General features: G+C 57.5%; 2 protein-coding genes across 7 annotated transcripts in view; one reads left to right on the top strand and one right to left on the bottom strand.

Annotated features, from left to right (window-relative positions):
- The window catches only part of DRC1 (dynein regulatory complex subunit 1), a 38,136-nt gene extending 33,634 nt beyond the window's left edge, over positions 1–4,502 (top strand). For all 3 annotated transcript variants that reach the window (XM_011356525.2, XM_023528523.1, XM_011356524.2), the window contains 4 exons: positions 1,324–1,508; positions 2,618–2,761; positions 3,029–3,131; positions 4,254–4,502. In XM_011356525.2, coding sequence (XP_011354827.1) covers positions 1,324–1,508; positions 2,618–2,761; positions 3,029–3,131; positions 4,254–4,322 — 501 coding nt within the window. In that variant the 3' untranslated portion in view covers positions 4,323–4,502. The remainder of the gene's footprint in view (positions 1–1,323; positions 1,509–2,617; positions 2,762–3,028; positions 3,132–4,253) is intronic.
- Positions 4,503–5,951: 1,449 nt separating this feature from the next.
- OTOF (otoferlin) overlaps positions 5,952–26,261 on the bottom strand; it is a 93,248-nt gene continuing 72,938 nt past the window's right edge. Inside the window, exons 15-46 of one of the 4 annotated variants that reach the window (XM_011356521.1) lie at positions 25,938–26,161; positions 25,338–25,446; positions 24,621–24,801; positions 24,379–24,499; positions 23,704–23,804; positions 23,492–23,582; positions 23,198–23,314; positions 22,702–22,854; positions 22,126–22,315; positions 21,891–22,015; positions 21,377–21,511; positions 20,492–20,653; positions 20,189–20,308; positions 19,504–19,665; positions 19,226–19,388; positions 18,388–18,518; positions 17,037–17,066; positions 16,481–16,612; positions 14,746–14,812; positions 13,747–13,883; positions 13,497–13,631; positions 13,274–13,411; positions 12,838–12,965; positions 12,562–12,732; positions 11,795–11,955; positions 11,010–11,152; positions 10,551–10,639; positions 9,009–9,107; positions 8,597–8,838; positions 8,272–8,450; positions 8,062–8,162; positions 5,952–6,287 (exon numbers count right to left, since the gene is read on the bottom strand). In XM_011356521.1, the coding sequence (XP_011354823.1) occupies positions 6,107–6,287; positions 8,062–8,162; positions 8,272–8,450; positions 8,597–8,838; positions 9,009–9,107; positions 10,551–10,639; positions 11,010–11,152; positions 11,795–11,955; positions 12,562–12,732; positions 12,838–12,965; positions 13,274–13,411; positions 13,497–13,631; positions 13,747–13,883; positions 14,746–14,812; positions 16,481–16,612; positions 17,037–17,066; positions 18,388–18,518; positions 19,226–19,388; positions 19,504–19,665; positions 20,189–20,308; positions 20,492–20,653; positions 21,377–21,511; positions 21,891–22,015; positions 22,126–22,315; positions 22,702–22,854; positions 23,198–23,314; positions 23,492–23,582; positions 23,704–23,804; positions 24,379–24,499; positions 24,621–24,801; positions 25,338–25,446; positions 25,938–26,161 (4,418 nt within the window). In that variant the 3' untranslated portion in view covers positions 5,952–6,106. Of the gene's footprint in view, positions 6,288–7,629; positions 7,828–8,061; positions 8,163–8,271; positions 8,451–8,596; positions 8,839–9,008; positions 9,108–10,550; positions 10,640–11,009; positions 11,153–11,794; positions 11,956–12,561; positions 12,733–12,837; positions 12,966–13,273; positions 13,412–13,496; positions 13,632–13,746; positions 13,884–14,745; positions 14,813–16,480; positions 16,613–17,036; positions 17,067–18,387; positions 18,519–19,225; positions 19,389–19,503; positions 19,666–20,188; positions 20,309–20,491; positions 20,654–21,376; positions 21,512–21,890; positions 22,016–22,125; positions 22,316–22,701; positions 22,855–23,197; positions 23,315–23,491; positions 23,583–23,703; positions 23,805–24,378; positions 24,500–24,620; positions 24,802–25,337; positions 25,447–25,937; positions 26,162–26,261 lie in introns of those variants that run through there. The other 3 variants (XM_011356522.1, XM_011356520.1, XM_011356523.1) reach the window with 3 other exon arrangements.

Here is a 26,261-nt window from a genome sequence, read left to right as displayed (position 1 = left end):
TGGGCCTGGTTAGTACTTGGATGGGAGACCACCTAGGAAGACCAGGTGCTGTAGGTGTAAAAAATAAAAAAATAAGGGATTGTAAGCTGACAAGGTCCTTGCAGTCTGTGAGGTCAATCAAGGGTTGCCTCCACTGTATGTTTCTGGTTTTTTTGTTGAAAACTATTTGCCCATATAAATATGGTTTTACTTCTGGACTCTCGATTCTGTTCCACTGGTCCGTGTGTGTGTTTTTCTGCCAATACCATGCCGTTTTGATTACTGTATAATTTGAAGTCAGGCGGAGTGAGGCTTTCTTTTAATAAGAGAAATAAATGTAAATTAAAACTGCTCGAACTCCATTTTCACCTGTCCGGTTGGCAAAACTCTGCAAGTCTGAGAACACATAGTGATGGCTGAGATGTTGGAAACAGGCACACTCATAAGTTGCTGGCGGGAGTGTAAATTGTTGCAGGTTTCATGGAAGGCAATTTGGCAGTGTCAGTTATAAAACCGTATACACTTTATCCTGCAGTTCCTCTTCTAGGATTTTATCCTATTGATATAGCTCAGTACATTTGAAATGATATGTTCATTGCAGCTTATTCACTCTAGCATTGCTCGAAATGGCAGAAGATTGGAAACAACCTGAATTTCCATCATTAAGGACTTGATTAAATAATATCTGGTACATCTACACAATGGGATGCTGTGCCACTATAAAAAAGAACAAAGAAGTTCTTTGTGTATTTATTTGAAAAGATCTCTAAGGTTTATTGGTATGAGAAGAAAGCAAAGTGCAGAATTATGTAGGTAGAGTTTCATTTATGTAAAAATGGGAAGGAAAAATGTTCTGTGCTTGTATGGCCATGTGATGTCTTCGGGAGGATGCATAAGAAGCTGACAACACTGGTTTGCCTGTGAGAAGTAAACTGAATGAACCGTGAGATAGAAGTGGGAGGAAAACTTTTTTAAATTTGAAAATTAAAATAAAGTTTATTTTGTATTATTCAAAAGGATGTGTAAATCACAAAAGCTTTGTGAATATCAATAAAACAAGCACCTGTGAACCCAGATTTAGAAATGGAGCATTATCATTGTTTTGAAGCCCCATGTGCCTCTCTCCCTGGTCCCACCCCCTTCTCTTCTACTCTTTCTCCTCACTATTTCTTTCCTTGTGTACATGTCTCCCTCTGCACCTTTTATGTAACGTCTGTAACTTCCTACAATCTTTTCTCTATTTTTTTCTTCCTGTCTATATACACTGACACTTGCTACCCCCAACTTACAGTTACCCCTTGCAGCTTTCTCCAGATCAATGCCTGGAATTTGTCATCCCTACAGGATCGAACAAGCCTGGTATCAGCTTTGGAGTCAGCAGAGCAGCTAGACCTCAAGGGAGAGGGGGAAGAAAGCCCCGTGGAAAAGGAGCCGGAAGAGAAGGAGGTCCCCCATTCTCCTAGGCTTATCCACTCCAATGATGTCCTCAAGATTCTGAAGGCCTTTGTCATGGGCCTAAAGAAGCCCAGGTGGGCTGCGGTGCCGGAGGGCTTGCCTGAGAACTGGGGAAGCTGGATGGGATGGGAGGCCAAGCGGATGCCAGTGCGTGGAGAATAGGCTGCTGAGCAAGAGTTTGGGGGCGTGAGTAAAGGGATATTCAAAAGGAAGGCTAGAGGAATCAGTGGACATTATAATGAAAGAAATGGGGGGGTAGAAGTGCTTTGCATTTTTTCATGCATTTATCATTCATTCATTCATTCAACAAACATTTATTGGGGTCTGCTATGTGTAGGCCCTGTGGGAGTAACACCTTGTGATCAGAACGGTGGTCAAAGCATACGCAAGGTGTCATGATGCTTAGAGTAGAAAGCGGTCAACTCCATTTGCCATGTCAGAGAGAGCTTTAGGAGGAGATGGCGCTGGAACTGAGTTTTCCTCAGTGGATGAAGTGGGGGAAAGGGCATTTCAGGGTGTCACAGCATGGGGAAAGGCCTGGTATATTAAAAAAAATTGTGACAAAGAGGTATGACTAGAGTATCAAGGGTCTAGAAAGAGCGTCCGGTGGGTAGGGAAGCGAGGCCAGATCTTGGAGAGCCTAACATGCCCATGATCTTGGTCTTCACCATTTAGTGGACTGGAGCCACAAAGAGAATCTTAAGCAGGGGGGCTGTTATTGGACTAGGTTTTAGGAAGATCATTTTGGTGTCAGGGAGGAGGCGATGCTGGATCCAAGGAGCATGGTGGGAAGGTTTGTCCAGGTGGGAGGTGGTATCCTGGATCAGGGCTACCTTAGAGGGGGTGGAGAGATGACGACAAATTTTGAGAGCTCTTTTGGATGCATTAGTGAGAGAAATGGGCATAATAATGAGCTTTAAAGCCAGTGAGGTAAACTGATTGAAAGAAAAAGTGTGGATGAAACTCCAGCGGTGCTCAAAAGATGACAGTGGCACCAAGAATCAGGAACACTGGTTGAGCAAGTGTCCTTGCTGAGAATCTCCCATAATCTGATAAGTTCGTATAGCTGAGTGGGAAGGTGACAGATGGAAAAACTGTGAGGGACAGGCACTGTGACTGGCATTGCTTGGGGGCCTGCATGGTGTCAAATGGACAGAATGGCATCAGTACCCTTGACCTTCAGGGACTCTCGGCCACCAATGAAGTTGCTGAAGGATGTGCGCGATACCTCCAAGGACTCCCAGTACTGGAAGGCCCTGGCCACGGTTATCCCTCCCACGACACAGAACCTCTGGGATGGTTTATACACAGCCTTGGAGAAATACCAGTGAGTATGTGTGTCGCGGAGCGGCCACAGTTGTTGCCTCCTTGTCCCATGAACTCTTGGAAAGAGAAGCTGCCTTTGGCAACTCCCGTTGGGTGCATGCAGTGCTGGGTGGCTGGTCTGGCTCAGTCAGGCCAGGAGGGCTGCTCTGGTGGGTGCGGCTTCTGGCGTCATCTCCCAGCTCCAACCAGAACAGAAACAGAGACCTGGCCCCTGCTTGGTAGAGGATGGAGGAAGCCATGGGTCTCTCACCACTTTTTCTGCTCAAAGCCTCATCCTGACCCAGAGGGCCAAGCTACTGATAGAAAACAGTTCTCTGGAGCAGCAGAACACAGAGCTGCAGATGCTGCTGCAGCAGTATCTAGACTCCAAGGTGGGTGACGGGGACCCTCCAGGGAGAGAGCGGGAGGCCTGGGAGGTGGTAGGACTGGACCTGAAATTAGGAAATGAGGTGTGCCCTCCCCGACCAGAGGCAAGTGAGCCCGTGGTTTGTAATAGTGTCCCTGTGATGCCCGTGGCTTTGGGCATCAGTTGCTCGTTGGACTGCCCTTAGAAGCAGACCAGAGCCGGTGACATGTCACAGCCTGCCTAGCCTTCCCAGACGAGTTTTCTTCTTTGGTCCTAACAAGTGCCCCATGAGGGGGAGAGAGCAGAAGTGATTCTCCCCCCTCCACCGACAGGAGAATCAAAGCTCGGAGACTTTGTGACTTGCCCAGGCTTTTCCCGCTCTGCCGGCCCAGGTTGTTGGGCCTGAGGTTTGATGGGGCAGATGTTGGCCCCCGCTTGCCAGTGATAGTTCGGGCGACTTCCCCGCGGCTTGGCAAGAGGAGAGATCTCCCTGTCTCTGCCCGCTTTGGTTCATAACACAGCTGCTGACCCTGACTCAGTGGTGGAGAGTCCTTCACACAGCTCTGAGGCCGTGGACCAGGAGGGGTGTGACGCTAGGCTGAGCATAGCTCCTCTGTTGTCAGCTGTGCGTGTGAGAGGTGACTGAGGCCAGCCGTAAGCCGAGGCACTGGGGTTGTGTGGCCCTGTGTGGTCTCAGGCACCAGGCCACACCTGAACAGGGGATGTGGTAAGCCTGGGCATCGCGATGGCCTCTTGTCCTGCGACAGGACTCAGACAGTAGGGGACCATGTGGTCCATGCTTCATTGGGTGCTACGTATACGAGAAGATGGGGGAGGAGGAGGGAAGGGCAGGGCTGGGCTGGTGTGGGATGGCAGGTGAAGAGGGGAAGGGATGGATCAGAGTGGAAGGTTGAGAACATTCCCAGAGGTTAGCTAGCTGGAGCAAAAGCCAGACAAGAAACCCTGGAACTTGTCTTCTGAAGGAATGCAGATGTGGGCGTTCCCAGGCATCCGGAAGCATTTGTGCGGGAGATGCATGCAGATTCAGAGGCCTGTGGGAGAGCCGACATGTGCACCTGACCCCCAGAGGTCATGAAGTAGGAGAACTCTGGGGGAAACATGATGACCTTTACTCTCTCTTTTCCAGATAAACTCTGAACTGCAGGTTCCTCCAACTCAGGTGTTCCGGATCCCCACCAAATCGAACCAGACCTGAAATGGCTGCCGTGCGAGAGCCGACACTGGTGTTGGTGCCGGTGTTGGTGCCGGAGCCGGCACATGTAACTGGGGAGCTGCAGGGCCCCCGCTGCATTGCCAGAACTGCCACTGTAGGGCCTGTCAGGGTGACGAGGAGTTACCTGTACCCTGCAGTCATGATTAAAGTCTTTAAAAAGTGGCTGAATCTTTCGAGAGAGGTTGGTTGGGTCCAGTGAGACATGGGCCCCTGCCCCATCTCTGTGTCAGGAGGGGTCTTTGTCCCCAGCCTCAGACTGCGGTGGGAGAACAGGCATGGTGCTGTGAGATGAGGCCCAGGCCAGTGGCTCCCTTGTTGGTGTCTGCGAGTAGAGGCCGGAGCTTTGGGGCAGCTCGTGGGGCCTTAAGCTTTCAGACTCTCCTTGGGCCTGCAGAACCCTTTTGGTGAGCTGTTGGGGCCTCCGGGTCCACCCTGTTGTGTCCCTGGGTTGTGGTGTGAGTCTCCTCCAGTGGTCAGCCTGGGCAGGTGGCTCTGTGCCTTAGGCCTGTGTTGAACCCTGGGCCATGAGGTCACGCAAAGGAAAAGTCAGAGAGGCCCAGCTGGAACCGAGTCTGCCAGCCTCAGGGCGCTCACTGACCCTGCACCCCCACCCGTCCTCCCGCCTGACCAACTGCAGACTTGTCGGCTCAGCGTTTGATTTCTTTAATTAAGAGAAAAATCACTCAAGAAAGGAAAATCAGTCCAGAGAAACCCAGCTCACGCAGGCAGGGGGCAGCACTCCAAGTACAAACTCCTGGCTGCAACTGCAGGGGCGGGGAGGGTGTGCTCTGCAGGGGCGGGGAGGGTGTGCTCTGCAGGGGCGGGGAGGGTGTGCTCTGCAGGGGCGGGGAGGGTGTGCTCTGCAGGGGCGGGGAGGGTGTGCTCTGCAGGGGCGGGGAGGGTGTGCTCTGCGGGGGCGGGGAGGGTGTGCTCTGCAGGGGCGGGGAGGGGGTGCTCTGCGGGGGCGGGGAGGGTGTGCTCTGCAGGGGCGGGGAGGGTGTGCTCTGCGGGCGCCAGGAGGGCAGCGGTTGCCTGTGGGAGGACGGGCACGGAAGGCGACACATTCTGTAAAGTACTGAATATGCTTTTCCAAACTCACTGCTCCTCGTCTAGGCTTGCGGGCACCAACCGGGGCAGAGGAAGCTCTGGGAAGCGATCACAGGCAGAGCAGGGACCAGGGGCTGCCTGGGCAGAAGGAGGAGCCATGTGGAGTGTGGAGGGCAGGGGCAGAGGCAGCCACCCCGCTGGATGAGTAGGAAGGGTCTGGCCCACTTCTGCAGAACAAAGACTGGTGCTATCAGCTGCCCTCACAAGATTATATTTGGGGGAGGGGAGGACGATGCTTTTTGCTCATTCATTCTTTTGAAAGCTCTGGCCCATGTTAGGATTCTCCATTAATTTCATTAGAGGTCTAGTCCTCAGCTAGAAGGCCTGGGGAGGGCTTGGGGCAGCTTCCTCTGGAGCCAGGCCCCGAAGAAGGGTGGCGCCTCTGCAAGGTGGGGCAGACCCCAACTCCCACCGGCACCTCACCCCACGGGCAGGGACCAGAGGGGCAGGACCTGGCAAACAGCAGGCTTGGGGAGGTGAGGATGGGCACTGGGGTGTCGCTAGCCCAGTAAGCAGGAGACGGGCTCCTGGAATCTGAGGCCTGAAGGGTGGACACGGGGCTCCCCAGGCTCCCCAGAGAGACTGAAAAGTCCATGCCAGAGGAGGGAAGGACAGATGCACAAGCCCAGGAGAGGAGCTGCGGGGAGGCCAGGGGGCCTTCATGCCCCTAGAAGCTTCTTGACCATGTAGCCGGGGAGGCTGTAGAGGAAGAGGGCCAGCATGAGCAGCCCCAGCAGTGCCAGCACGATCTTGATGATGAGCCACTTGTACCGCGTACAGATGAGGTACTTGATGGACTTGAGGGGGTTGAGGAACCAGACGAAGGCGGTGTCGGGCCGGCTGGGGGAGGGGAGTTGCGGTCAGGCAGTGAGCATCTCCCAGGGCGCCTCATCCCCTCAGCCCTTCTAGACCCCAAGAGGCCCCACCATGGGCCCAATCCCAAAAACAGTGAGTGCTGGAGCCAGGGCGTGAGCCCGTTACTAAGCGCCAGGTTTTCTGCTTATATTCCCCATCCTGTTTGCAGGACCCTCTAGTGTCTCAACCTCCTCCCAAGGCCTAGATGGCCACTGGGCAGCCATCGGCCTCTACCTGAACAGTGGTGGCCAGGGCGGCTCACTCCTTGAAGAGGAAGCTGCCACAGCGCAAGCGATTCTGATTATGAGGAAGCTCTAGTTAGCGGTTCATTGCATATGGTCCAGTCGCTGCTCCCTGTCACTGAGATCAGTTTCTCGACCTCTCCCTTTCTGATGAACATAAATGGCCAAGAGTCTGAGGAGCCCGCCGCCCCCCGCGGCCTGCCCACCGTCGAGGTGCGACTGCTGCTCTCCCTTCCTCATGGCTCTCTAAGCAAGAAGTGCTCGTCGAGCTTTACCTTCTGTAAAGTATTGAATATGCTTTTCCAAACTCTCGCCCTGCCGACTCCTGGAGGACAGAGACCTCGGCCCCCGAGCCGTGCTCAGTGTAAATAGGGGGCAGGGCGAGGCATGGGCGCAGGGCGCCTGGTTTCCACCCCCAGCTGGGCCAGGCACATAGCACCTGTTTGAGCCTCAGTTTCCTCACGTTTATAATGGGTTAATGGTGGATCCCACCTCCGGGTTAGCAAAAGGGTAAAGTGAGGCAGTGAGGGGGGAAGCTCTCAGCACAGGGCCTGGCACCAAGCAGGTGCTTAGCAAATGTCGGCTATTCAGATGTTGGCACTGGATCAAGCTACTTATTGTCTTCCAGTGTGGGAAAACAGGTCTGGGTTAGGAGGTGGCTGCTGCAGGAAGTATTCAGGACTCGCCGGCCAGTCCTAGCCAAACCCCTTCCCCTTTCCCTGTCCGTGTCTCGGCTTCTTCCTGCCGATGCAATTGGGTTAGTCTGTCAGGATGTCGCTGCGAGAGGACGCGGCGGTGCGTGAGGAGTGCTGGATTGGCAACTTGGAAACCTAGGCCGAGGTCTAGGTCTCCCCTAATCTGCTAGGGGCGCTGTGGTCGGTTACTTCACCAGGCAGGCCCCATATGTAATCATGTAAAGTAGTCATTTCCAGTTTTGAGAGTCTGGGATGCTGTTTGAAAGCTGGAAAGTTGCTCTGTGCGAGCTGCGTGAGCTGTGTGTGCACCGTGTGCGCGTGTGTGCGTGTTCCGCGTGCTGCCGAGCTCACGAGCCCCAGGTCCAGAGGAAGAAGGGAGGAGTACCAGACCCAGGAGGATGCCGGGCTCAGGCCCCAAGGATCTTCTTGACTAGGTAGCCAGGCACAGAGTAGAGGAAAAGGGCGGGGAGGAGGAGCAGCAGCACGAGCAGCAGCAGTTTGAGGAGCAGCCGGCGATATGTGTGCCACAAGAAGTAGCGGGCGGACTTGAGAGGGTTCAAGAACCAGAGGAAGCTTGTGTCGGGCCGGCTGGAGCAGCAGGTGGAGCAGAGGGAGCACGGAGAAAGGACACAGAGGGTGAAGGCTCAGGGTGTGGCAAGAGGGCCTGGCCAAGAGGGGGCCGACCCCAGGCTAAGTAGTTCCCAGGAAGGGGGAAAGGGGGCAGAAGTGGGGACAAGGAGACCAGAAGGTTCTGGCCCCTCCCTCCCGTCCCGGCGTCCCTGGGACCAGCATGGCTGGGGCCTGGGCAGAGCGGGCACTCACTTGGGTTTCTCCAGGGGGTCAGGTTCGTTGCGGGCCAGGCCCACTGGATTCTTTTCCGCCTCTTCTGCTGTCAGTAGATGCAACTCCGCCTCCACCTTGCCCTGCGGACAGGAAGAGAACTGTCCCAGTGCCTGGGCCGGCTGCCGGCCCCTCGGGCCCTCGGCCCGACCCGGCCCGGCCCAGCACCCGAGCAGTGGCGGTGGTGCCCACCGTGAGCTCAAACTCATCATTCTCATTGCGGGCCAGGAGGGGCCACCAGCCTTTGACGCGCTTCTGCTTGAAGATAGAAACCAGAGGCACGTCCACCTCCCCCGTGGCCATCTCCATGGAGCACTGCTTGGCCGTCTTGGCGCCCCGTGGGAACCGGTTCAGGTCCAGCTCGATGGCCCCTGTGGCAACTTTGGAGTCAGTTCTGACAGACCGGGGGTGGGGGGGCTCACCCTGTCCCTCCTGTCCCTGCCTGTCCCTGCCTCTCCCCGCCCCGCTGCCCCCTGCATGCTGGGTCCCAGTGCCCCGCCCCAGCCCAGCTCTGCACCCAGGAAGTCGTCGGCGGAGAAGTGGTCGGCGTCCCAGATCTGCAGGGTGAGCCGGGCTGGGATCTTGTATTCCGTCTCGTCCCAGGAGAACATGGACTCCTTCTTGGAGATGACGATCTTCTCCTCGGCAGCCAGGTAGTCGAAGGGGAAGAGGTAGCGCCAGTTGAAGTTGCCCTCGCCAGTCAGGGAGTGGTAGTGGACGTCTGTGTCCTGCTTGTCCTCCTGCTGGCCCTTCAGCCACCTGTGGGGCACCACCCACTCCAGACCTGCAGCCACACAGGTGGGGCCTCTACGCACCCCACAGTTCTCCTTGTCTTCTGCCTCTTCTCCTGCACCCCAGGAAGGTGGGCTCGCCTAGCTCAGCCCCCACCCAACCAAGGACCCCTCACCCACCGAGGACCCCTCACCCACCCCCGCACAAAAATGTCACTGGACTTCTCCCCAGTGAAGAAGTCATCGTCCTCTAGGACCACCTCATCCGTGTTCCACACGATGACCCGTAGCTCGTACCTGGGCAGGGGGAAAGGCTGATCAGCAGTCTGGGAGGTGGGGGTTACCCTAGGGCCTTGGGCAGGGGGCTGGAGATGAGATGACCAAGAGAAGTCCTGAGGACTTGGAGTGAGGATGGCCTGGGCAGGTCGGGGCTGAGAGAGCAGAGGGGATGGAGAATGTTGGGACCCCTGGGGGTGTGACCGAGGGTCTGCCTGGCAGTGTGGCCACTGTGAGGGGAGCCCCAGGGGGAGCCAGTATAGCTGGAGCTCCGGGTCCCAGAGCACACTCCTGGACAGGGAGTCTGGCTCGGGGCAGGCAGGGGCAGGGCCCAGCTGCTGAGGGTGGCTGAGGCGAGGCCCAGGGAGTCGGGAGCAAGGTCCCCATCTTCAGAGGCCAGAGGCTCCATACTGGATCTAATAGAAGTTTATGTTTCAGCCCAGCAGCTGGCAGTGAACACCCAAGGAATCTAGTTTCCTTTATGTCCTTGTTGCTGATGAGGATTTTCCCCCTTGACATGTAACCGTCGTTATAAATGAGGCAGTTACGTTCCAATCATTAGGAGTGAATTTGAGTTATCCACTAAGAACTGAAGTGTGGAGTTAAGCACTGGACTGCAAGCCCCGTTACACAGTGGGTTGAGGTGTCCCCTAGTTATGGTCCCTGGAACGGCACATTTGTGGCCTCAGACCTGGGGCTATTCCAGGCAGAACTGTCTGCGTAACGTGCCCACCCAGTGCAAGATGGAAATGTGGGGCTCCATGTTAAAAAAATCATTAAGAATTTGAAGATGCCATCTTGAAATAGGCATGGGCCCCTCTGAGCTTGAGTCCCTGTGCGAAGTCATATGCCCGTGAAAGCGGTTCTGATGCCGGACATTGAGGGTGTCAGAGTTGACAGTGACTCGATGATCCTGTCACTTTACAGACGGGAAAACTGAGGATTAGGGAGGAAAAGTGACCTGGCCAGGGTCTATGAGAGGCAGCTGGCTTGGCTCCCGATCCGGTGCTCTTTCCAGGGCTCTCCCCAACCTCTTCCAGGCACTCGCTCCTGCTCATCTCATTGCCAGGTGGTTTAAATAAAACTTGGCAGAGCTTAATGACAGCCTGGTGTGGGGACTGTCAGAGAGCAGAGCTGGCTCTCAGGGGTTCTCTGTCTTGCGTGTGTGTATGTGTGGGCACATGTGTGGGAACCCATATTTTGATGAAAGTCCATGGTGGGTGCTGGTGTGTACTCATGGCCCTCACTGACTGCACAGTGGGATTGTGGCTCCCGCCTCGGAAAAGGACCCGCCAAGGGCAAGCCCCACAACTCTTTGGATGGGTTGGTCTGTTACCATGGCAAGGTCACACAGTGGGGGCGGGGGTGGCAGGGGTGGGATGCTGACTAAGGTGACCTGGGCTCTGTGGGGAACAGCAAGGGGCGGGGGCAAGGAGGGAGTGGTGCTGGGTCCGAGCAGCTCACTTCTTGGGCTTCCGGGGGGAGATGTCCAGAGGCGTCCCGGGGGCTGGCATGTCCATGGGAAACATGTCCACCCACAGCTCCAGGCGGCCCTGAGAAAGAAGGGGCGTGGCAGGTCTCCCCGCAGACTTCTCCACTGCCCAGGGAGGCCAGCTCTCCTCTCCCTCCCAACCTTTGTCCTGTCAGGACTCATTTCATCAGGTTTCATCCTTGGGTGCCAGGAATTCCTATGACATCATCACTAGCCAATCACAGCTTCTGAGAGAAACATCCCAGGTCTCCACCCCAGTTGATATGGTTCTCGGTCAAGGCAAAGACATGTGCCACTGGAGTTATCATAGAGGGACATGGTGGGAGGTGCCACAGGCTTTGGGGAATGCAGCCAATAGCATGGGGGCCCATTTTATGGACCCAGGCCTGGACTCCCTGATCCCAAATACCAAAGAACCTCAGGCGAGTCACCTGCTCGATGCCAGGCTTGTCAGGGTTGAGCAGTGGCCGCGTCTCCACGTGTTCTGGCACCAGACGGCAGCCCACTCGGGGGATGTCCTCCCAGTGCCACAAGGCACACAGCGCCACGTGCTCCTCTGTGGGCCTCCTCTGACCTACGGGTGCCAGAGTGTCAGCTGCATACATGGGCTCAGCAGAAACTCAGGAGCAAAGAGGCCCCTGAGCCACCACTGATCTGCCCATCTCTGTTTTATGGTTGGGGAAACTGAGGCACAAAGAGACAAGTGGCTTGTCCAAGCTCTCGGCTGTCCCATAGGGCCCAGAGGGGTCTGTGTCCTTGGGTTTCCTTCGCCTGTGGGGCTGTGAGGTCAGGGAAGGCAGGAATCTACTTCCTGTCTCAGCACCCTGCAGGTGGCCAGCATAGGTCCTCCCGATTCTCTGGGAAGGGTCAGATGGGTGAAGGAGTTGGGAGAGTGCAGAGCTTGGAGCCACGTGGCCTTGGGCAAGTCACTAAACTCTCTGGGTCTCAGTTTCTCATCTGAGAAACAGAATGGGGAGACCCTCCCTCGTCCATAGAGATGCTGAGAGGGAGAGAGAACGAGCGGGCAATTGCTGTGTAGCCAGGGGAGGGCGGGCAGGGGCTGGGCAGGCAGGCGTGGGCTCTGGGCTGATGAGCAGAGGGTCACTCAGCCCCGGCAGCGGAGACCCCAGTCTCGGCCTGGAGGTCCCGCCTCAGGGAAGCACAGGTCCCTCGCTGGCCTCTGCCGCCCCCGTGGCTGCATCTAGTGCTCCATTACCATTCTCGTCTTCGATCTCAGAGGGCCCCGTGAAGACCCGGTTGGACACCTTCACTCTCCCAGGGGGCCCAAAGTGGGGGCCGTCCACTTTGCCATCCTTGCAGAGGCGGGTCAGGATCTGGCTGGGCTTCATGGGGTCCCGCCAGATATTGTAGCCATGTCTGTGGGAGGGGCATACGGGCTTGGTGGGGCTCAGGTGGAGCTGGGCCATCCCCAGGCGGCAACTGGTTAAGTCAGGAACTGGACCCTGCCCTGGGCTCCAGGCTCAGCTGAGATGCTCCAGCTGCTGGAGCCTGGTCCCTCCTGCCCTGGGCTCTGGCCTCATGTGCCCAGTGTCCCAAGGATGAGCATCTAGTCTCCTCCTGTGCAGCCCACTCCATTCCCCTATGATGCCCCCTTCTCTGGAACCTCCAGGACTCCCACGAGGAAGCTGACAACCAGAGAGGTTAAGGGACACGCAGCCTGTCAGTGACAGAGGCCAGCCAGATCCCCAGTGGACTCTTCCTAAAGCACAGTGCCTCTCTTTCCAGCCCGCTTTTCTCTCCTGTCCTGCCTCCGCTCTCTCCTTGTCTTGGAATCTGCAGTCCTGGCCCCTGAAGGCTGTGCCCAGAGCCTGTAGCAGTGGAGGCTTGGCTTGGGATGGAAACCGTAACATGTCTGTCTGTGTACCTTCCCAAACAACACACTCTGAATCTTGGTTTTAGAGTCGAGGTGCGGCAGGCTCACCCCGCCCCCCGCCCCACCCAGTCCTGCCCGGTCCCACGCACGTGGAGTAGGTCTGGGTGATGCCACAGGTGGCGCGGTGCTTGCTGTAGAATCGGTTCTCCAGGTCAATCTTGGTTTCCCCAATGAGGTCGTCAGTGCCTACCAGATCCCAGTCGTACACAGCCACCGTCAGCATGGATTCCATGGGGAAGGAGGCCTCGATGTCAAAGGATCTGGCAGGGTGGGGTGGGGAGAGGGGTTGAGGGTGGGGTACGGTGGGAGGTGGACTGGGCTGGGAAAGTAGGGGCAGGGGTGGGAGGGCCACTAGGAGGACTCACTTCCCAAATACAGGGTTGAGCTGCTTGGAGATGTAGTTCTCCTTGTCACGGATGTCGGTCTTGCCCAGCCGGATAACGATGTAGGGGTCAGCTTTGCCGTTGATGTCTGCGGGGTGCAGGTCTGTGGCCTGGGATTGGGGAGGGTGCTCCTGAGCAGGCTTCCTATACCCTCACCTTCCAGCACCCCTGCCTTACTCTCTGAGGGTCCCAAGTTGGTGAAGGGCTGGAGCACTGGACCCGAGGCAGGAGACTTGCTGTGTGACCCTGGGCAAGTTACTGTCCCTCTCTGGGTCTTGGCTCCTTCTCTACAAAAGATGGGAACTAGACCTGATAACCTTCCACGCGCCTCCCAGTAGGGGGCTGTCAGTGTGCAGTTGCTTCGACCCCTCCTGGAGGGCTGGGCAACTCAGGGGAGGGGATGCGAGGGGAGTCTCACCCGGACCACATAGACTCGGACCAGCACGTTGATGGGGTCATTGCTGGGGATGCCCTGGAACATGCCGTAGGTGGGGTCGTAGCCAGCTTCCCGGGACATGTCCTCTGGGTGTGGCACTTTGTATACGCAGAGAGAGCCCTGCAGCAAGGCAAGCAGGGGCTTGGGCTGGCATGGGGGGCTCAGGGGCTGGGGCTCAGGGGCTGGGCCTCCCTCCTTGCCCGACCTTGAACCGGCCCACGATGCGCTCCTCCTCGGTAGAGCCGTCCTCGTCGTCCCCCGTCTTGCCCCGCAGCAGGTTGAAGGTATGCAGCCAGTCTTCAAAGTTGTCGAACTCTGACTCTAGCTCCTTGGGGTACACCTGAGCCAGGCCAGGCCAGGCCAGGCCGTCAGGGGAATGAGGCCTGTCCACTGGCCTCTGTCTTGTCTCATCTGCCACCTCACGTCCCTGGGTGGGGTCTGTCCCAGACCCTTACCTTAAGTTCATCGATCTTGGGTCTTTTCTTCTCAGAGGCCTCGGACCCCTGGCCGGGGCCTGGGCTCTGGGTTCTCTTCTTCTTCTCCTCCTTTGTGGCCTTTGCCCTCTCCTTGCCCTTCACCGGCCCCTTCAGGCCTGGCCAGAAACAGAAAAGGAGGCCTTCTCGTCAGTTTGGGGCAGAAACGATGGAGCAGGAAAACTTGGGCTGGACACCCAGTTCTGCCAGTAATTTACTTTGCTAATTTCACTTGGCAGGTCTCTGTGTACTCATCTGTAAAATGTAGGCAATACTCCCTTACACGCCTGACTCACATGGGTGCGGGACCCCAGTAAGATCATGGGCGTGTGTACAAAGACCGTTATCGTGCTCCTTGACAGAGTGGGGCATGGATGTTGCTCACTTTCTTCTCTGGACTCAGACTACTTGTCTAATATTAAGAGCATAGTTCTACATCCACATTTTCTGAACTGCATTTAGCGAACACCGGGTGTAGGTGTTCTTGAAATTCTTTAGAAGAAAGGGTATTGTGATCAAATAATTGGGGGAAATGTTTTATATTATATCTTCCTTCTAGGGTTTTATAACATTTGCAAATTAAAGGCACTGAGAAGTCCTGCACCAAAAGACCTCTTTAACCCATTGGACCACAGAATCACCCTTTCTCTCCAGAATACCCATTAGTATTATCCCACTAAAAAGTTCTGGAAAATGCTGGATGAGATGAACTCCAAGGTCCCTTCCAGCACTGATGTTCTGTGGCTTTAAATGTCTGTCAGTCACTGTGGTTGCTGAACTAGTCAGAGTAAAAGCCACTCTGGATAAGGGCCCAGGTTTGTTCGCTGGTGCCCAGGGATCCCTCACGGTATATGCCCTTGGCTGCTGCACTTGTACGGGTCCATGGGTGGGGGAAAGAGAAGCAGCTGGTGTGGCAGGCAGGGGAACCTGCATCTGGGGGCAAGGAGTGGGAGGCAGAGGTTCAGGGTTCTAGGGGCTCACCCTCAGTGTTGTCTGTCTCCTCCTTGTCCTCCAAGTCCATTCCTGAGGCCTCTTGCTGTCGAAGTTGCTGCCAAGAGATGTGAGGAGGGAAGGTGGGCTTCCTGTGGAGGAGCCTGTTGGCCCTTGTGGTCTCAGACCAGTCTTAAATACACTAGAAACAGACACTCTTTCTGACTGAGCTTAAAAACCATCACACGTTCTGCTTACGTGGGTTAAAAAAAGTTTATGGTGTGTACAAATTACTGTACTTAGGAGTTGATGATTCTTTAAATTGTGCATCATTAAAAAATATAGTGCCCTTTAATGTTGCTTGTTAATGGTATTACTATTTGTTCATGTCAAAAAAAAAGTATAACTTAGTAAGAAAATGTGCTTTATTTTCTTCACACCCTATATCTCACTTACTGGAAACTAAATCACCAGGTTTCAACTAAAGTGCCACCGCCACCTGGTGGCCGCCTGTGCAAATTACAGGAGCAGAGATGAGATACTAGGTAGCCTCTTGGAGCTCCAGCTTGGCCAACTTCGATCCAGGAGGTGATGGTGGGAGAAGATACTATCAGGTGTCCCCCAATGATCTGTTCTCCTGTTCTTGAGAAGTGTTCTTTGGCACACAGTCACCTAGTTAAATATGATCTTTCTCCACCTCCCTTGCAGCTAAGTGTGGCTATGGGACTAGATTCTGGCCAGTGGGATAGAATGACAGGTGCGACTTCTGGACGAGGCCTTTAAAAGGAAAGGAGTTTGCCTCCGCGTCTTCTCTTTACCCCTTCCTGAGCACTGGTGATAGCATGTGACAGCAAGCCATCTCTAACCGTACAGACAGATGTCGGTCACAAGGTGGCAGGATCTTGGTCCCTGACACCATCGAACCCCATACAAGCCTTCTTCTCGTTCGCACCAATCTAGCTTGCTAGAGCAGCTCAGCCTGTGCTCTAACATGGATGGCAGACGCCGCACACAGCTTAGGTCACACAGCAAGTGCCTGGGGAGACAGGGTGGCTGGATCGGCTCGGATGAGAAAGCACAACTGCAGGCACATGTCCCTCCTGGTCAGCCCTGAGCTAGGCAGGCAGTGTGGAGGAGGGACAAATGAAGAGGAGAAACGCACTTTCTGGAACTGGTAGTCTGGCTCAGCAGACAGAACCCGCGTGCACACAATGGAAGAATGTTTCACAGCCACAGACCGAGATGGGTAAAAGAAAACAGTATGAAGATGGGCAAATATTACTGAGAAGTCATTGCTTCCCTTTGGTCTCTGAGCACATGTTTCTCCTCTTCCTCAAATATCACCTCCTCTATGAAGCCTTCCTTGATTCCCCTAGGCATTGATTTGCTTTTGTCATCACACCATACTGTATCTGTTTACATGTCCATTTTGCCCAGTACACAGAGGGCTCCTCAGGGCAGGTATGGCATCTTATCTTTTGGCTCCCATAGCACCTGGGATGGTGTCTGACTCATCATATATATTTAAGAGATGTTTGTGGAATAAATGAATGAGAACAAGAGAAAAGCAAGCCAGGGAAGGTAGACCGGACCGCCAGGCTAGGAAAGGTGAGTCCCGAGCTCGAATTCAAGGCCGTGAGACAAAGCCGTTCTTAACTCATGGAGTGGAGGAGCCAGCTCTGGTGGGGAGCAGGAAAGCAGTTGGACAGGAGGGCCTGATGTGGAGTTGGGGTTGCCTCCCCTCACCCGAGTCCCCCTTAGCCCCCGGCCCAGCCGGAGGACTCACCTCCTTCATGGTATCAATGGAGGCGAAGTATTTGGACCACCAGTCCAGCATGCTCTCATCGGGCTCTTCCTCCTCCGGCTCTTCTGAGCTGCCTTTTTTCTTCTTTTTCTTCTTCTCCTTCTCCTCGTCAGCCTGGGGGGTTGGCCTAGGTCTGGAGTCCTGCATACATCCCTGCACCCTGGCTATTCCCGGGGCTCTGGATAGTCCGGGGGTCCCCCATCCATTCTGACCATCTGCTTCCAGGGAGCCCTGGGCTCCAGGAGGCTCTGTGGGACCACCACCGTCAAAGGGGAAGGGTCCTGTTTTGTGGAGGAGGATGTCATGGCCAGAGAGGGTTATAACCGGCCAACAGGAGCCAATGGCCAAGGCGGGATTGACATTCAGAGGCTCTGCTGCCCAAGCAGCTCTCTCCCTCTGCCTCTTTGGAGGGTGTGCTGGCCAGAGCATCCAGAGGCTGGGGGTAGCTCATGCCTGATGCTGAGCCCCCTGGCCTGACACTCTATGCCAGTGTGGGGTCGTCTCTCCCCAGAGCCCCCTGAATGGTCTCCACACTCACCACATCCACCTTGATGACAGCATCAGAAGTCTGCAGAGGGGTATCAAAGAGACAGGGACAGAATGAGCCCTCCAAGGCCTGGAGTGGAGGCAGAGGCCCAGTCAGGGAGCACGGAGGAGAGGGAGCTCATGCAGGGATGCTTGCCGTGAGCTGAGTCCCTGTGCACAGGGCCAGCTCTGCATTAATAGGAGCACACTGCTGGTGAGCCTGCCGAAGGTCTGCTCTGCAGATGTTTCCTCAGACCCTCTGGGGCAGTGATTCTCAAGCCTGAGATAGTTGTGAACTCCCTAGGTGATGTCACCGGGCGTCAGGGTTGGGAAGGGAGGCTGGCCACACACAGTAGGAATTCAGTGATGTTGGCTAGATGGAGTCAACTTCAACTCCACTTTTCTTCCCTTACCAGGGCAAGCACCTTAAAAATTAAGTGGACACACATACACACACACAATTGCATAGCTGAAGAGAACCCTGGTGAAAACACTTCCAGCAGAGCTCAGGGCCTGCGGGACGATGGGCAAGCTTAGGTACCGTCCTCTGTCTGTTTGCTGCGGGCCTGAAACTAGGGGGCTGTTGGCCAGGCACTGGATCTCGTCTGCTCCACGTTCCCAAGAGCCATGTGCACATAACTCAGCTGGCTGGCTGGGGACCCTCTGGAGTCAAGGATTATGGGCTAAGAGAAGATGTTTCACATTAAACTCAGACCTCAGAAGCTAAGAGACATCCCTAGTTGTATGAAGCAGGCGAGGTTGGAAACGAGATCTGTTGAAAGGGTTAGGTAGGGAGGAAGCCCACTTCCAGCCTCTCTGTGCTGTCTGGACTCAGGATGGTCTCTTCCAGGCTGGCCTCATTCCCACCCTCTGTTGCAGAGGTCACGTCCAAATCCAACCCCTGGGTCTCCCTCTGGCAGATAAACAGCCTTAGTCCCAAAGCCAGGAGGAATAGGAAACTTCTAGCTGGAAATCTTTCCTTAGCCCAGGTCTGGGGAGAGTTGTTTGTGAATGGCTAGGATGGGAAATCAGGAACCCTCTAGAACACTGGCGTACCCAACAAGGAATCCATTGCCTATGGTGTCATTTGTCGAAGTAAAAATAATTGCAGGCTATTACCTCAAATGGTTACTGCTCTTTCTGTCTCTCATACTTGCACGCCACACGCTCATGCACTTGCACACATGCGTACACAAACACGTGCAACTCTGACAGTCTTGCATTCCGGGACAGTCTAGGATGGAGCTGTGTGCACGTGTGGTCAGGGTCAGCCCTGGACGCTGAAAGAGGCAGCCAGGCTCTCAGTGAGTGTCACAGGCAGTGCATGCTCTTAGCCTGCGTGGGACTGACCCCACGCGCCTTACCGCATCCAGCTTCACCATGGTCTCCAGCTTCTTGATGGGCACCTCTGGCTCCATGTTCACCACGACCTCCCCTGTAGGGTGAGAGGAGGGGCCCCCGTTGCACAGTACATGGCGGCCCCGGAGGAGCCTGACTGGGTAGAGAGATGGACAGACAGGCAGACAGACAGGAAGGAGCAGGAGTAACAGTGAGAATCGGGGATGGCAAGAAGGACCAGAGGCCTAAAGCTGATTCTGGAGCTTTCTGAGGGGAGAGGGAGGGATGAAAAGTTGGGCATAAGGAAAAGGAGAAGCTGAGCCAGAGAGAAGGGAGAGCTGCAGTGGAGGGAAATAGTGGAAGCTGGGCCGGGAAGAAGGCCGGGAGGGAGGCCGGGAGGGAGGCTGGGAGGGAGGCCGGGAGAGAGGCCGGGAGGGAGGCCGGGATGGAGGCCGGGAGGGAGGCCGGGATGGAGGCCGGGAGGGAGGCCGGGAGGGAGGCCGGGATGGAGGCTGGGAGGGAGGTCGGGAGGGAGGCTGGGAGGGAGGCCAGGATGGAGGCTGGGAGGGAGGCCAGGATGGAGGCTGGGAGGGCGGCCTGGCTCTTCTCCATAAACCAGCAGAGGAAGCCATCTGCCTTCAGACCCTCTCATGACATCTCCAGCTCTGGCTCTTTCTGGCTCTAGAGTGAACAGCAGCCCTGGGCAGCCTTGGCCCCCAGGATGGGACATCCCCCTGGCCTCCCATGCTCCCATCTGGGATGTCCTAGAGGAGCAAAGTGGCGGCTGTATGGGCTGGACTGTGAGCTGAAGCCCCTCCAGTGGACTGAGTGGAGCCAGGCCTGGGCTTCGAAGTGTGGCTGTACCTGTGGTGTTCCAGTTGGGGGCTGAGCGGTCTGGGGGCCGGTAGATGAAGCGCCGAAGGGAGCTGACGGCGTGGGAGCCCACCAGGGTGTAGCGGCCAAAGGCCCGGCAGTCCACCACTCGGATGTTCAAGGGCGGGTGCAGTAGTTCGTTCTCAGGGAGGTCCTGGGGTGTTGGCCAATGGAGCCTGAGCTCAGGGAAGGGGGCAGAGGCACTGGGCCGTGTCCAGCCACACCAGCCGCACCCAGCTCTGCCCGACTATTCCTGGGCCTGCACCCACCACTTCAAACCACTTGACGAGGGTGTTGAAGTTGGGGTTCTTTTTGTAATTGTGAATCAGGGACGACTGCACCCCCTTCCCTGCACACTCGATGTCCACCCGCGGCCGGTCCACCTGGGCCAGGTTCACCCGCTTCAGGTCTCGCAGGCCCCAGAACAACACCTGGGTTGGGGGGAGAAGAGAGTCCCTCAGACAAGGGAGCCAGCTGTGGGTGGGCTGGCCGCCCTGAGAAGGAACTGGGCCGTGAGTCAGGAAGGTCGAGGCCAGAAGAGTTGACGAGGGGTGGGGTGTCCTCAGGGGGCTGTGGGGTGAGGGTGGGCATGTGGGCGCAGATGGGAGGGCTGGGAAAGGTCCCAGCATGCAGCGAGGTGACTGAGCGCAGACCTGGCAGGCCCTAGGTGGGCGGGGGCCTGTGTCTCCTGCTGCCTCCAGGTGTGACCTTGGACAAGTCGCTCCCCACCCCTTGTCCCCTCAATCTCCTTGTTTGAAAAATGGAGAGTAGCCTGAGGGTGTTGAAGCTGCCTGGAGTTTGATGCCAACAGTGTGCCATGTGCCATGACCTGGGTCGGGTGAGAGAGCGGTGGGGCGGGGTGCGGGGTGCGGGGTGCGGGGAGCGAGAGCACAGCAGGGCCCGTCCAGGGCAGGCGCGCGAGGGCGGAGCGGGGCTGGGGGAGCCCTCACGTACCTCGACCCGGTATTTGCTGAGCACAGGCCGGATGCCCATGGGCACCGGCATGATGGGACCTCGATCCATGTCCACCGGGCCATTGATGGGTGGCAGGTCGGCCTTCCCTGCCGGCCCAATCTGGGGAATGAGGACCATGGTGTCACAGTCTGGAGAGCCTGGAGAACAGGCTCCTGCTCCCCGGGAGTTATTTGCCATGTGATCTGGGGACACAGGGAAAGCCCAATGCCCCAGGCCTCCAAGGACGCCCCCAGCTCCAATCAGACTGGCCTCACAGTATGATGGGGAGGGGGCGGGGCCCACCTGCAGCAGCTCAAAGGCAGCCAGTAGGTCTCCGGCCGTGGCGTTGCCGCGGTAGATCTGGTAGTACTCGAGCTGGGGTGGGAAGCGGGGTGGGCAGTACGCTTCATCAGCCATCTTCACCAGGGGCTTGGCGAAGGTCCGGCCCATGAAGTCGGTTTTGCCCTGATGGGACCAAACAACCAAGGGGGGCACTCGGTGCTTGAGTTTACTGAGCATCATCACACCTAGGGTCTCACTCTGTCCTTACCACAGACCAGAGAGGTAAGGGGATAGGTGCGACCAGCCCATTTCGCTGATGGGGAAACCAAGTCTCACCATACTTACTTGAGGCTTGAGCAGTGAATGGCAGAGGCAGGACTCAGGACTAGAAATAAGGCCCTCCTCCCTCTAGTCCCAGACTCTCAGGTTCTCTAGCAGTTGAGGTGGCTTGTCGTAAGTGGCTTTCCAGCTCTGGAGGGGTCACCTCAATCCTTCCCATCCCCCCGCCCCCTACTCCAGAGGTTTCATGGAGAGCTGGGAGGCTGTTACTAACTGGTAGGTGTGGGGAGGGGTCAGGGGGCCGCCAGGATGGGGGAAGGCTGGGGACAGCAGGACTTGCTGACACATCTCCTAAACACTCCTGAATTCTTTCCATCTGTGCTGGGAGGTGGGGACGCCTGGATCACCCCCTCCCTGAGACCCCAGAGACCCACGGTATTGGAAAGGCGTCAGGCTGCAGCAACAGAGCAGGAGCCACCTGGGGTCTCCCGGAGGGGCTGGTCAGCAGCACAGACTCCCCGATTCCATGCACGCACCCCAGCTGAGGGGCTTGGGGGAGGGGGCTGTCAGTGCAGGTGGAGTCCAATGAAGAAGGGGTAGGTCCCTGGTGCCAGAGCCCACCCATACCATGGTGTCCTGGTCATAGATTTCAATGACAAGGATAGGGGGATCGTCTCGCAGCTCATGAGCTTCGCCGTACAGCTCCAGGTTGTCAAAGACCAGCATTTGGTCCCAGGTGGGGCACAGGGTCTCATTCAGGACCTGCAGTGTGGGGCAGAGTGAGGCGAGACAGGTAATAAGTGCGGGTGGGCAGGCAGATACGCGAGCAGGAGCCACCTCCAGTCACTGCAGCTCTCAGGCGACTCGGGGGCAGGAATGGCATGTTCCCCGACTCTTCTGGGAATCTTAAAATGAAGGCTAACGTGAAGTCTGCTCGTGTCTATGTCCCCTCTGTCCTGTGTTGAATATAACCGTGACTAAAGTCTTCACCAGTGTGGCCCGGGCCTGCAGTTATCTGCAAGGCTTCCCTCTAAGGATCTGGGAGCACTGGCTGACCTGTTTCTCCAGGTCCCACAGGGTCATAGGTCCCCACGCAAATACTCTCAAAACCAGAGCCACTTCCTCCTCCCCAGACCCTTACCTCTGTGCACTGACTCTGGTTGATGAAGAAGACACGGGCAAAGGGGTCCGAGAGGCCGCTGCTGTCAGCGGCAAAGAGGCTGCGAGCCTGGTACATGTGGGCGCGGAGCTGGAACACCTGCTTCTCTGTGGGAAAGGGCAGGCTGAGACGGGGGGGGGGCAGGTGGTTCCCCAGTGCCCTCCCGGGGTGAGGGCTGGGAGCCAGGGGCTGCCCAGGCCCAGGAGTCCCCACTCACTTGTGTAGACCAGGCTGATGGGTGGGAAGGAGTGCAGGCCCAGGCCCTGGGCCGCCTTGACCTCCTCGAAGCCGCAGGGCAGGCCACACAGGAAGTCCTTGCGTTGCTTGCTGAGGCCCAGCCACAGGTAGAGCTCCAGCTTGGCCTGCACTGTCCAGCCTGCCGAGCCGAAGCCCCGTTTCCCTGGTAGCTGGGGGTGGGCTCGGGGTCAGCTGCTGGGGCCCATGGGGTGAGGACAGGGCAGGGGGCTGGCAGAGGCCTTGGTCAGAGCTGCCCCTGCCCCTCCATAGCCAACCCACTGGTCTGCAGGGTGGGGGTGGTCAACACAGCACCGAAGGGCATGGGCAGGGTAGGGCCATGCTGTCCTCCCCGCTTCTTACTCTCCTTCCGGCTCTTTCTCTGAGGACCTGCTACTTGAGGTCTCAAACTCATTGGCTCAGGCCAGCCAGACTCGGGATAAGGGGCTGCTCCCTCCAAGGGGAGATTAACCCCTTGAAAGAAGCCAGATGCAGACCTTGGGCCCCAGCCCGCCGCCCTGCTGCGCCACCGCCCGCGGTCTGGCTCCCCTTCTGGCACCTTGAGGAAGAGCGTCTTGACCTTGGCGCAGTCCTTGCCCAGCTCCTCCTCCACGATGGAGAAGAGCAGGTCTTTGGAGGGCACCCGGGCATAGGCGATGCGCTTGTTGTTGCTCATCATCCAGACGAAGACGTCGGGGATGCTGTGCTGGGGCTGTGGTGGGGGCGGGAGGGGTCCCTGTGATTGAGCGGGGCCCGCCTCTCCGCTGGGGCCCCCTGAGCCTCACTGACTGCCAGGATCTCTGCCTCAGGGCCCAGAGGGCCAGGCCTGGGCCTGGAAAGGGAAGGACCGCAGATGCTGGGTCTTTCTTTTCCCACCAGACGGAGCAGGAAGAAGACAAGACAGGATGAAGAGCTTGTTCATTCCTGTGCCCCAGCGACTATCAGAGCAGGATGGGCCCCCTAGGGGTTCTGGCCTAACCCCTTCCTGTGCAGCCCCCACTCCGGCCACTGGTTTGGGGCAGGGCACCCCTCTGTGCCTGCCAGCAGGGGCGCACCTCATCTGCCAGGAAGCGCAGCTTCTGCAGGAAGTTCTGGCACAGCCTCAGCTTGTCCCGTACCGTGTGTCTCTTCACTTGTGCCCGCACGGTCTTTGCCTGCTGCCCCATGCTCTCCTGTAGGGGTAGGGGGGCTGTACGTGGGGTTCAGGCCATGATGCATGATGGAGGGGGCTGTCCCTGGGTTCTGGGACCTCAGAGACAGATATACTCCCTCCTCAGTTTCCCCTTTTCACCTCCAGACCTTCCCTCCATCCCCTGTGTCTTCCAGCTTTGGGACCAGGGTGTCCTCACCAGCTCCCGCATGCACGATTTGAGACGCTCTCGGTCAAGCCTGGTACGTGAAGAGTGGCCCTGGTCCTTGTCGGCGAGGGAGAGGAAGCGGCTGGGGGGTGGGGGGAGCAGGGCTTAGTGGAGCCCACCCACAGCAGGAGGCCTGCAGGCACCTCCTTCTCTGCCCAGACCCCTCACTTCCAGCCCCCCAGCCCTCCACCCCTCCCTCTCACTGGCAGCCACAGCTGAGTTCCTCCAGGACACCCCGCAGTCGACGCTCGGGGTAGGACTTCTCTGTTTTGATCATCTCCTGTACGTCGTTCAGGCCTTCTTCCTGTGAACCAGGAGTGGGGTGCATGCTGAGTCATAGCCACTCCCCGCAATCTCCCCAGTCCATCAGGGAGAATGGGGGGCTAGTGACCTGGGACCTCTCACTAGAGTCACCCTGCAGTGTCCCACCATCACGAGGAAACCACCAATTTCCCAGGTTCTGTTTTCAGAGCCTGTGGACCTTCAGCTCCTGAAGGAAGAAGCCACCTCTGCGCTCTGAGTCTATGATCCTGGTCAATTCACAGGAGTGAGCCGGACTCAGGACTAGATGGGCTGGGAGGGGGAGAGACAGGGGTTGCCCAGCCCCCTTCAGGGAACCCCAGGACGGATGAGCCAGAAGTTCCAGACTCCACTCCGGGTAGCCCTCAAGCCCTGGGCCCACTCCTGGGACCTGGGGGCGGGGACAGGAACATGGGTCCTGCTGGGGCCACTCCCGCAGTCTCCCGCCTCCCACCAGCCCCGCACAACAAGCTGCTGGGCAGACAGGCCTCGCGTGCTGCAGAGGAGGCTTTCCAGCTGGGCGAGGCCCCCGACGTCCCGCACCCGCCCCGTCCTCTCCCGCCAGGCCTGGCACTGACCAGCTTGTCTGCGATGTGGTCCATGATGCTGGCATTGTAGAGGCGGCGGCGCTGGTCCGGCCACCAGCTCTTGATGTAGATACAGGGTTTGCGCTCCAAGTAGGGCAGATGGAAGTAGTTCCTGGGGCGGGAAGGGGTGGGAGGTTGGTGACTGGGGGCCCAAAGAGGTGGGAGGGCCAGGCCTTCAGAAGGGGCCAGGCAGCGGGCAGGCCCTTCAGGACCCTCGGTGCCACCTGGCTCACCTGTCAGTGATCTGGGGCCGCATGGGTGGGGTGGAGGAGACTGAGGCCAGGTCTCCACCCTCCTCGGTCTCATCATCACTCGAATTCTGGATCAGATCTACTTCCTCCTCGTCCCCGGGCTCCTTCCGAGGCCGAGGCCGCTGGGGTCGTGACAGGCCATCAACCTCATTCCCATAGTTGCCTGGAGGCAGGAGGGGGTGTCTGAGGGTCTGGAGTCCGTTCCCTACCTGGCCGGACCCTGCCCTGTAATCTAGGAACTGCCTTGGGATGGCGGGAGAGTCAGGGAATGGGGAAGCAGGTAGGGGTTGGTGGCCGCCTGGATGTGATAGAACACTCCCCAGAGAACAGTCCCCTTGTGCCCCTCGTCTGCAAAGATCTTGCAAGGAGCTCTGATGACCAGAGAGCTCCCTGGCCAGCCCAGGACATGGCCATTTTCCCACTCTCTCCCCACTGCCCCTTGAGGGCCTCACCCCCTCTGCAGTGACGGCTCCTTTCTTCTCTGTGTCCCGAACACAGCCTAGGCTGTAAGTGAAACTCAGATCCACACCCTGGGCGTGTGTGCACTACGGACGTGCACTGTGCGCCGTGTGTGTGCTTGAGGACATGTGGAGGAAAGTGGTCAAAGTTCCCCTCGCCCCAGGGCTGTGGTGCAGGGCTTAGCAGAGACCACCCAGCAGCTCTGAGGCCTGGAGACCCTTCTATGAGCCCAGCACTCACCTATGGTGACCTCGAAGGTGATTGGCTTGTCTCCGTTTTTCCGGTCAATCATTGAGGCCTCCAGGAAGGCTCCAAATAGAAAGAATTCTTCCATTTTCCCCATGCAGCTCTGTGGGGAAGGTGGTCGAAGCCATCCGTAAACCGTGGCAGGGATGCTGGGCCAGGGGCCAGCCCTCCGCCTGTCATCTCACAGACAGGCCTTTGGGCTGATGGTGGAGATACCCCACTCAGTTGTGGAGCTGGGCAGCCCAGACCCTGAAGGACCAAGGGCCGAGTTCCTTTTGCCCTCCAGCCTGAATGTCCCTGAAGCAGGGGCTGGCTCCAAACACCACAGGGACAGCCCTGGCTGGGAACGGGGGAAGTGATGAGGCTCCATCTTGGGACCTCTGGGCAGAACATGGGCACAGGCAGGGCAAGGGGGCAGAGGTGCCGCTGGGGGCAGATGGGGGGCTCCTGCTTCCTGGGGAGGCAGGCCTCACTCTGGGGTCTGGACCCTGAGGCAGACTGAGCAGCCACAGGCAGAGCCCAGGCCCCGGCTGCCATGGCGGGGAGAGGGCTGAGCTGAGGGCCCTGGAGGACAGCGACCCCCTGGGGCCTCACCTCTGAGACAGGTGTGGCCTGCTCCACCTGCACTTCCGTGGAGCTGGTGAGCTCAGGGTTGGAGGTGTCCAGGATCTCTACAGCCAGGCCCAGCATGAGGCGGGCGCGGAAGGACACGCCCTCACCCAGGCCCTCGTTCAGGTCCTGGTGCTCGTCCAGTAGGGTGTAGTTGCGTGTGGAGCCGTACATGTTCACCCAGGCTGGGCCCAGAGTGGGCAGGAAGCCTGAGGGCCGGGGAGGAAGAGGAGAGGCCTGTGTCACACCCCAGGGCCTATGAGGGGTAGAGGGACCCCTTTGTGGGGCTCCCAGCCTGCACTTCCTGGT

This window comes from Pteropus vampyrus, unplaced genomic scaffold, assembly GCF_000151845.1.
Source record: "Pteropus vampyrus isolate Shadow unplaced genomic scaffold, Pvam_2.0 Scaffold28, whole genome shotgun sequence".
Classification (NCBI taxonomy): domain Eukaryota; kingdom Metazoa; phylum Chordata; class Mammalia; order Chiroptera; family Pteropodidae; genus Pteropus; species Pteropus vampyrus.
Note: the sequence above shows the minus strand (reverse complement) of the source record. Positions and strands in the feature narration are given on the sequence as shown.